The sequence below is a fragment of the Plectrocnemia conspersa genome, unplaced genomic scaffold, assembly GCF_051122295.1.
Source record: "Plectrocnemia conspersa isolate PC_06_02 unplaced genomic scaffold, ASM5112229v1 ptg000001l, whole genome shotgun sequence".
NCBI lineage: Eukaryota > Metazoa > Arthropoda > Insecta > Trichoptera > Polycentropodidae > Plectrocnemia > Plectrocnemia conspersa.
In genome coordinates this window covers 20350240-20360934 of record NW_028277165.1, presented here as the reverse complement: position 1 = coordinate 20360934, position 10695 = coordinate 20350240, and the positions used below count along the sequence as shown (strand labels likewise).

At 32.6% G+C, this 10695-nt stretch overlaps 1 protein-coding gene across 3 annotated transcripts in view; it reads right to left on the bottom strand.

The window, feature by feature from the left end:
• Positions 1–226: 226 nt before the first annotated feature.
• The window catches only part of LOC148239148 (fibrillin-3-like), a 53050-nt gene continuing 42581 nt past the window's right edge, over positions 227–10695 (bottom strand). For 2 of the 3 annotated variants that reach the window (XM_088187868.1, XM_088187876.1), the window contains exons 21-49: positions 10571–10652; positions 10330–10496; positions 9828–10021; positions 9594–9760; positions 9374–9519; positions 9201–9305; positions 8356–8499; positions 8057–8277; positions 7745–7997; positions 7465–7623; positions 7090–7396; positions 6758–7023; positions 6549–6694; positions 5899–6280; positions 5659–5826; positions 5461–5588; positions 5265–5397; positions 5099–5196; positions 4739–4889; positions 4468–4677; positions 3297–3527; positions 3100–3234; positions 2345–2458; positions 2025–2284; positions 1657–1762; positions 1442–1587; positions 1141–1378; positions 644–780; positions 227–574 (exon numbers count right to left, since the gene is read on the bottom strand). In XM_088187868.1, the coding sequence (XP_088043994.1) occupies positions 347–574; positions 644–780; positions 1141–1378; positions 1442–1587; positions 1657–1762; positions 2025–2284; positions 2345–2458; positions 3100–3234; positions 3297–3527; positions 4468–4677; positions 4739–4889; positions 5099–5196; positions 5265–5397; positions 5461–5588; positions 5659–5826; positions 5899–6280; positions 6549–6694; positions 6758–7023; positions 7090–7396; positions 7465–7623; positions 7745–7997; positions 8057–8277; positions 8356–8499; positions 9201–9305; positions 9374–9519; positions 9594–9760; positions 9828–10021; positions 10330–10496; positions 10571–10652 (5222 nt within the window). In that variant the 3' untranslated portion in view covers positions 227–346. Of the gene's footprint in view, positions 575–643; positions 781–1140; positions 1379–1441; positions 1588–1656; positions 1763–2024; positions 2285–2344; positions 2459–3099; positions 3235–3296; positions 3528–4467; positions 4678–4738; positions 4890–5098; positions 5197–5264; positions 5398–5460; positions 5589–5658; positions 5827–5898; positions 6281–6548; positions 6695–6757; positions 7024–7089; positions 7397–7464; positions 7624–7744; positions 7998–8056; positions 8278–8355; positions 8500–9200; positions 9306–9373; positions 9520–9593; positions 9761–9827; positions 10022–10329; positions 10497–10566; positions 10653–10695 lie in introns of all 3 variants that reach the window. The other variant, XM_088187884.1, reaches the window with a different exon arrangement.

Here is a 10695-nt window from a genome sequence, read left to right as displayed (position 1 = left end):
TATATATAATTTTTGTAACTGGAATGTTAAAAAACATTACAAACAACTACACAACTGAAACATTTATAACATTATAAAACTTACATTTATTTGATTTGACAATAAACTAACGAATACTGAGAAGAATATTTTAAGTATTAAATAATCTCACTAAATATAAATTATTACTAAAAAAATATAACGCTGAATCATAACTAAATATATATGAAGAAAATAATATTTTGCCTTTCTTTACTATCTTTGGAATATAAGTAATATGCGAAGTTAACAATTCAATAATAATTTATAATAAGTGATACATGAAATATCCAATTAATTTATTCTTCTAAATCATAGACAATTTCTCCTATGATGGTAGCTGCGTTACTTCTATACTGACAAACAATTTAAGTGGTTTCTCGTATGTTCCGTTTATTTGTTGCAACTTAGGAACTCTTCCTTCGATTTCCAGTTGGAAATTTTCAGGTTCTTTTAGCCTCTTGCGGAAGTGAAGAGCCCAAATGCCGTGTCTCCTTATTAGTCCAAACTTCTTTGTTTCGTTACCTTTAGTTATCTTGTAAACGATATTATCATTCTATAAAGAAAACATAATTTAATATCACATAAATATAAATATCACAAGCAATATAAATAGAATAAATACCTTAACTGACGGTCTAACTTTGATTATTTCACTTCTATGTTTAGTCTGCGAGACGTCCAATTTGACGATGACATATTCGGAATCTACGTTGCGTGCCTTCTTCTTCTTACCGTTCTTCTTATTATTCTTTCGATTACCTAAGTAGATCAATAAAATTAATTAAAATACGAAAACAACTCTGCCTCAGACGTATACTTAAGTTTAAAATGATGTACGACAAGGAAGCATTCCCTCACAGATGTTATTTAACATTTTTTGAGTACGTACATCACAAAATAACTCTATAGAGTACTGGAATTTGAGTGTCGAAGTTAAAAGCAAGTTTCAAATCTTAAATATGTTACAATACAACATTGATAGCCGAAACCGAACAATAATGCTCCGTGAAGAAAAAAGATTTGTATAAATAAACAGAACAAAGACAAAACTCATAATAGTCGATCCTGACTAATTGATCAGTGATCAAGAAATTACAAATATAAGCAAATATTACAAACCTCTCTTTCCACCCTTCTTCTTAGTCTTCTGAGCTTCTGGGGCATCTTCCTTCGTCGATTTATTATTACGTTTTCTGAGAGCTTTTTCAATTACCGGTGGTATAGCACTGCTTCTATCAGTTTCATTTCCAAACGCTTTCTTCTCTTCTTCTAAAAGATCCATGATATTTTCAGATAATTCAGCTGGTGTAGTATCATTTTTGACATGTTTAGAAGCCCTCCTATGTCTTCCGTTAACCTATAACATTGAAATGGCAGTTTATAAATATTATCTCAACTTTTCTATCATTGATCTAATTACTTTGCATGAAAAGCATCCTTCTGTAGAAATAATCTTTTGTCCATTACGACGATTTTTGAGGTCATCGTCAATCGGGAAGATTGGAACGTTTCCGATATCATCGGTGCTGTATCCTCCATCAATTGTGGAAAGACAATGTCCTTGTCCTGCAGATATGCTGACGTTAGGCCTTCTTATTATATAAATATATTCAGAAACTTAAAAATAATGCTCACCAACGATATGATATCCTTGAGGACATCCACAGCTATACCCGCCATTTCCAACTGACGTGCATCCAAAGAAGCACGGAATACCAGCACATCCTCCTCCAGTATTAGACTATAAAAAATGTAATTATTGCAATAAAGAATAATAAATATATTAAAGAATCAGATCCATGTTTAATGAATAATGTAACTTGTCTACTCATCAATACAGATTGTGTCAAAGTCGGCACATTTGCTTATTTTATTAAAACTGTATTGCTAGTTAGTTAAGCTTATGTAGATTTTTCAACAGGTAGGTACAATATTAGTATGGTAATATAAATAATCCTTAACTCTCGATAGTTCAGAAGTAAATTAAAATATACTTTACTTACTTGCAAGCAGACTTGATGCATGTTATCAAAATGATAACCATCTGGACAGCCACAGCGATATGATCCTTGAATGTTAAAGCATTTTCCAACTCCTCCACAAGGGTTTTGGAGACATTCATTTTCATCTATGCATTGTTTGAGAGATGGGTGACGCATGTATCCTTCAGGACATCCACATTTATATCCTCCTATCAAGTTTTGACAACTTTCGTCACACTTTGTATCATCCAAGCATTCGTCTCTATCGGTGCAATAAGTTCCTAAAACATATATGGTTAATCATATTTTCAAAATAATATTTTAATTTATTTTTTATTTACCTGTCGAGTCAAGTTTATAACCTCTTGGACAAATACACCTGAAGCTTCCAAGTGTATTGATGCATTTTCCTGGAGTTGGGCAATAACCTTGTTCTGATGTACATTCATTAATATCTAAAATTAAAGCAAAAACAATATTTTTAATGTATTATATCATTACGTCTTATTAAACAAAGGCTTGGCAATGTATTAACCTTTGCTTATGTATTTTATAAGGACAAAATATTAATTTAATTTGGGTGTTTTTATTAATATGAATACAAAAATAATCCCAAATACGGTGTATATGACTTTTAATTAAGTGTGTGTAATCTTATTGTTAATGTTTAATATTTATATATAATATATTACAACATTTGAGAAAGCTCAATAATTTAATTTAGGAAAAGAGTTTTTAAATACCACCGTAGAAATGCTGATGAAACATTTTAAAAAAGAAAAAGGAGAAGTTTGCATTAAAATATAACTACTATAAATAAAGAAAAACAGACCATTGGTGAGAAATAAGATGGTTTAAATATGAAATGACCTAAAACACAGTAAAAGTAATTGAAGCAATACCATAAAACATGATTTATTATAAGTAAGACCTTGAGTTGCAAAAAATATTTACAACTGAGAATATACGGCAAATAAATATACTAAATGTGTATTATACTGAGTATCTACTGTTTAAAATTTTACTCAGTGACACTTTATCAACCTTTAGTCATTTCTCTTCTAAGACACAGCCAATTAATGAAGTAATATCTTACCTATGCATGAGTCTCCGTGTTGTTTGTAACCTTCTTTACACCCGCATTCATAAGAACCTTCTGTGTTAATACAGTCTTGATGGCAAGTGTGAGTGTTCAATGCACACTCATCAATATCACTGCAAGAAACACTATCTGTGAAAGAAAAATATGATTTTATTATCTGTAATAGTATGAATATTAAATAGTCACTTTACCTGGGTTGAGGGTAAATCCTGGTGGACACGAACATATGAAAGATCCTTCTGTGTTTTGACATGAAAACTTGCAAGGCGATGGACGAACAACACATTCGTTAACGTCACGGCAATGGGTTCCAGATTGATCAACTTTGAAACCTCTATTACAAGAGCATCTATAAGAACCCATAGTGTTTATACATCTTCCATTAACGCACAACTCGGGCATCATTTGACATTCGTCAATATCTGAAAATCAAGTTTTACTTAGTTTTGATCATGTTAGTAACAAAAACTTCTAAGAGAGAAACCAGTAATTCATGTTTATAGAGATATAACTCTTTCAATATTTTAAAGTTTTAACATGTAGCGCAAATGAAAAATATTCAATTCACTTAAACACTAGTAAATTGTAAAGCGAATTTCTGCAGATCACTTAAAATAGAAACTATCCGCGGAGGATAGAACTATAATATATTAGGTGTAACTTTTATGGGATTAAATAAGCACACACGCATAGATATGTCTGTGTTCGGATCTGCCTGTCGTTTTGAGCTCAGACAGCGGACAGACAAATCTGTGTCTTTTCGTACCACACAAACAGATTTGTCCGCCAGGCGCCCGCGGCGGCCAGATCCGTTGATGTGCCCGCGCGTGTATGGCCAGCAATTGTTGGAAGATTAGAGCTCATGATTAGTGATAACCAACGTTTCCTCTAAGACGAGAGGGTCTCTGCGTGGAAAACTAAAATACTGAGCATGCCAAATCACCAAATGTGCGAGCGCAACATAGTTTTTACACTTATACAAACTTCAATATCTCATTTGAATATCTATTAGAAAATTTATTGATCTATAAAAATATAATGACCATTATTTAATCAATTTTATTATTCATTCGTATATCTACATATGTATATAAAAAATAATAATGTAAGAAAATTGGTTGAATTTTTAACGATAAACATAGATATAAAAAATCTATTTTTTTAAATAATTAAAAAAGTAAAATTCAAATAGTTAGTAACATTTTTGTTAATTCTGATGATTTCTGGAGTGCGTCTTAGCTTGTGAAAAATTTCAAAACTGCTGCGCGATTGCGCACGCGCGCAGCTTAGAGGGAACCTTGGTGAGAACCCTGCCCAAGTGGGTATGGTCCAGAAGGAGGCTTAAAAATGAATGTTTCATACCTGAACCATCTATTATAAGACCCTGAGATAGACACATCTGTCTGTATTGTTGTGAGTCTGGTGGTGGACACCGTTCGCATTTTGGTCCCCATGCTTCCCCTGTAGAACAGCAACATGAAGCTCTAGTAGTCGGGAGTTGCATTAGCTTCATTGAAGGTTGAACACAACGTCCTGATGATAGATGACGATAACACACACCGAGTCTTCTATCTAAAATTTGATACAAATATATGTAAATTCAGTTCATAGTTTATATGTCGATAAGACTCACCTATACAAGATTTTCCATCATAGCTTAATTCATACCCTTGATTGCATTCACAAGTATAACCTCCTTCTGTATTAATGCATTCTCCATCTTCGCAAAGATCGGTATCTAAATTGCATTCATTAACATCTTTACATTCATCAGTCATTCCGACCTATCGATTAATAGTTTTGTTTTAGCATATGGATTATAAGTATATATAAAGAGGATAAATCATTTAGAATACAATATTATTTAAAAAAAACAATAATAAAAATATATAAAACGATATACATATAATTTCAATCAATATACATATATAAATCTTTTTTATTATTATTGTTTTTTTAATGTAAACTTCTTAATGGGTCATTATATAAAAACCTGAGTAAATCCATCTGGGCATAGACACATAAATGATCCAACGAGATTTTTGCATTCATATCTACAATTATTTGCCGGAGTGGCACATTCGTTTACGTCTACAAAAAAAATCTTGTTAATAATATAATTAAAAAAAAAAAATATTCACTCTATTTAAATACCATACCTTGACAATGAATACCATCAGGATCTAAAGCATAGCCATATGGACATGTACATCTGAACGAGCCAGGAACATTATGGCATCGAAAAGCACAATGATTACCCAATTCTTTGCATTCGTTAATATCTTCACAAGTCTATATAAAACATAATATTTTTTATATTGTATATTAATATAACTATTTTTATTATTATATTACCTGTAAAGCTCCAGGAGCATAACCATTGTTACATTGACATTCAAATCCTCCGTCAATATTTATACACGTTCCGTTACCGCAAACGTTTCTATTGGATATACATTCATTGTCATCTATACAGCTTAATCCTGTAAAAATAATCAAATAATATAATAATTTTTTTATTAATATAATAAAAATATTATCTGTTTGACTTACCAGATCCATCAAGAATGTAGCCTTGTTGACATTCGCATCTAAATGAACCGTCAGTGTTAATACATAATCCACCACCTTTGCAAACGTCAGGGTTCACTGCACATTCGTTAATATCTTCTCCGATATTAGCATGTCCAATTCCACCAGGACAGAGCTTTTCAAATTCACCTAAAACAAGATATTGTAGCATAATTATATACTCTATAAAATAACGATTTGTTTTCCAATAAATAATCTTACCAGTTCCTTGTCGGGGACACGGTTGACAATATCGTCCCCAAGCCACACCCTGTGAGCAGCAGCACTCTCTTGCCGTTAAGCTTTTCGGCCTCGGCTGTTTGCATTGTCTCCTATCAACTTCATTATAACAATAGTCTCTTCTGTGATCGATACAATTCATTCCATCTCGACTAGTGATCCATCCGTCCGGACATGTACATGTAAAGCCTCCTTCTACGTTAGAGCATTCACCGTTTTCACAAATTCCACTCCTTTCCTCACATTCGTCAATATCTTCGCATCTGCGCTTGGTAGCATCTAAACGATATCCCAATGGACAAATACACGAATAACTGCCCATTGTGTTTTGACACTTTCCTGGTTCTGGACATAATCCTGGTAACTAATTAAAAAGTAATATTAGAAACATATATGTATACATGGATACCGTAGGTCAGTATCAATTAATATTTACTATTATAATATATAACTTATAAAAAAGGTTGTTCAAAATGACATAATTTACTTGTGAGATAAATGCTTCTCTCATCACAATATTAAGAGTGAAGCATCTAAAACACATGTGCTGTTTGATGAAAATAATTTTGGATACAATATAATTGGAAACAAATTGTGGGTAGCTGGTTATTAATAAATAAACAATATCATACTTCTCGGCATTCATCAATGTCTCTGCAATGTTGGTTATCGTCAGTTAGAATGTATCCGGCTGCACATTCACAGTTAAATCCTCCGACTGTGTTCTTGCATCTTCCGTTTCGACACAAGAATGGCATAACACGACACTCATCAACATCTGAAATCAGTATTGAATGATGATATTTTATCATAGATTATTAATATTTAATTGATATATTACCTATGCAGTCATTATTTGGACTCAATTTGAAGCCGTCGTGACAATGGCATTTATAACTTCCTGGAGTGTTAACACATGTGCCATTTTTGCATACATTTTGATGTCTTTGACATTCATCAACGTCCAAGCAATTATCTTTTTGAGGTGTCAAGAAATATCCAGGTCTACAAATACATTGGAAAGAACCTTGCAAGTTTCTGCAATCTCCGTTAGAGCATACCCCATGCGTTTCAATACATTCGTCTATATCGACACAGTTTCTGAAGCTGCAAAACAATACCATTATAAGTAAATGAACAGTACCATTTTATTAATATTAGAGATTTTCATACCTCGATCCGATTTTATAACCATCTGGACATTTACATTCGAAAGCACCAGGAATGTTGACGCATTGAGCGTTACCTTGGCAAGGACTAGGATTTCGTTGGCATTCGTTATCATCACGACACTGATGAGATTCAATATCGTACACATAGCCTCTATTACAATGGCACTCAAAACTTCCCGGAGTATCAACGCAAGTGCCCTGCTTACACATGGAGCCCATCAGTGAACATTCGTCGATTTCTTCAGTCTGATTCGTAACAGGATTTATAATCTGACCGGGCTTATTTCCACAAAGCAATGTGTACTCATCTGTAATTATATATTTGAGATTACATTATGCTTATTAGTTTATATGAATTATTCAAAATGCTTAATACGTGTATCGGCCTGAGGACAGGGTACGCACGATGTACCCCAAGCTTTACCCATGGTACAACAACACAACATTTGAGTGAACTCATGAGACATTGGATTCGAACATTGTCCATTTGCATAGTTGAAATAACAATTTTCTTTTCTCATATCTATACACTCCTCTGCAAATAAAAAATACATAAATAACTCTGATAAACTAGGTTAGATGATTAGTTAGTTTTTTTTTTGTATTGCTATAAGAACGACGAAAATTTTTATAATTATATAAAGAATGGAACTTACTTCCACTTGGTAATACCATGTATCCTTCCGGACATAGACAAACATATCTTCCGTCTTCATTATGGCAAACTCCGGCTCCACACAATTCGTAATTCTCTTCACATTCATTGATGTCTAAGCACTGTGTTCCTGATTCATCTAATCTGTAACCTTCATTACAAGAGCACATAAATGAACCAAATGTATTTGTACAATGACCGTTGAGGCAAATGTTCGGATGTTCTTCGCATTCGTTGATATCTTCTAGCATCACCTAATAAATAAACATTTTATTAAAAATACATAATTGCCACATAATTATTAAATACTTACTGTATTTGTGTTTGGTTTGTATCCAGCTCCTCCGGGACATAAAATTTGAAACTGGTCAGAGTCAGGAGGTGGGCATTCTAAACAACGTGGTCCCCACGCCTTGCCGATTGAACAACAGCAAGAAGCTCTAGTCACATCATCAGATAAAGTATTCAAGCATCGATTCCTGTTTACTCGTCTATCAAATGTAAAATCAGCATAGCATCTTGAAGTTCGACGATCTAAATGTTATGAAACATGATTATCAAAATACTAATCGTGACCAGTTACAGATTAGAAAACATATTGAACTAGCTTACCAACACATGCATTTCCTTCTGATACTAGCTCGTAATCAAGCGGACATTCACATTTATAGCTTCCTTGAGTGTTTATACATGTTCCATACAAGCATGATTGCGGACTTAAACATTCGTCTATGTCGGTACAGTTTCCACCACTTTCTAAAATATAAATTACATAAGTATACATAATCATATACACAAATAAAATTGTATATGTATAATTGTATGGATAACATAGTCAGAAATACGCCGGTGATGCAGGACTATGTAATATCCTTTGTACGACATCAACATGGATCATGGTTAACTTGTACCACAAGAAACATTTCTCATCTCCCTGCTACGATTTCACACAGACATTGATTTAATCTGCCAGAAGTCGAGACAGAGAAACATCAGATATGAAATTACAGTCTGTTTGCAAATTAATGTGCTATTGAGTTAAACTTAAATTGAGCAAAAAACACTAAATATCATTATTGAAATTAAATAGAAATATATCTCTTAGGTCACTGTCTCCGTTCAAAAAAATTGATGCTTTGAGTCGAAGAATTAAGAAAATCTAACATCTTAGTGAATCAAATAGAAAAACCTATTCTAAGAATTTAAAAGCATACGTTTTAGAATTCTGACTATTTTATAAGACAAATAATATCCATAGCATAGTGCATACTTTACTTAAAATTGTGTTGTAATCTATATTTAAATACGCGAGAATAAATATTTGACCTAGAGAAGAAAACCTTGGGTGCTAAGGTATGAGTTTTCTAGGGAATAAAATAATCTTCTGTGACTTTCGATTATCAACATATAACTCTTAACATAATATATATAATTTCGTAACAGTAAAATATTCTTACCATCAATTTTGTATCCATCACCACAATGACACTTGAACATACCAAACATGTTCTCACATCGACCGTAGACACACAAGCTATTGAACATTTGGCACTCGTTTATATCTAAAATAATAATTATTATGATTTAAAATAAAATTTTAAGCGCATATAATAAATTATTTTTTACTCACCAACACATGATTGTCTGTTTGTTTTATCAGGATGCATAAAACCTAAATCACATTCACAGCTAAATCCACCAGCTTCGTTTATGCAATGTCCATTATCGCACAGATTAGGATCGTTTAAACATTCATCGATATCTACACAAGTGTATCTAGAATTTGGAATATTTTTTATATACATACATATGTATTAACCTATATCTACATTGAACATTTAATTACTAACCCATTGCCTTTAAAACCATCATCACAAACACACTGGAATGATCCATCGTTATTTTTACATTGAGCATTACTGCTACATCCACCGTTATTTGTTAAGCATTCGTTTATATCTAAGCAATTTACACCATTTCCCGTAAACCCATCTTTACATCTGCATTGGAAAGCACCCTATAACAAAGATAAATAATCAATATATTTAATTTCATACATTAGTAGAGCAATAAATTTAACTTACAGGCAAATTTATACAATCTGCATATTCGTGACAATTGTGTGATCCAAGATAGCATTCATTATCATCTGTACATTCGGGTCCGTCTTCCGGTTTCACGGAATAGCCATCTTCACAACGGCATACAAAGCTACCGACAGTGTTTGAGCAGTCACCGTCGCCGCAAATATCAGGTTTAGTAACACATTCGTCGATGTCTATAGTAAATTATAATAAACGTTAATAATAGATTCACATTAAAGGCAAATTGAACCTATGTACAGAAAAGAGGCATAAGTCGATTTGAATAACTATTAATACTAGTGGCAATTCATAGTGTTTTTTGTTGAATAATACAAAATAATTCATCGAAAAACAATTCCACTTTATAGATGCTACAATATATTTCATATTCACAACTCACATATATTTTTCAAATCGCTAAAATAATATTGCAAAGCACCAAATCAGATATACGCCCCTTTTTTATATTATAGATAATTTCAACTTTTAGTCGCTTAAATACCTATGCAAGAAGTAGAATCACTGTTTGCCAAAAGACCTTCGCCACATTCGCAACTATGAATTCCGGGTTTGTTCACGCATTTTCCTCCTCCGCATATACGAGGATTTTCCACACATTCATTAATATCTATGCAACTTCGACCATCTAGTTGTAATGCAAAACCAGTGCTAAGAAATAATTTGAAACATGATTCTCAAATAAGTATAAACATATTAATATTATTAGAAGGAGGTATACCTACAGGCATGCACAAGAATAACTGCCAGGTGTATTGATGCAGTTTCCGTCACAGCTTCCATTGGTTTCTTCGCACTCATCAATATCTACAACACATCTTAATTAAGAATACTCCAGTAATAATTATAT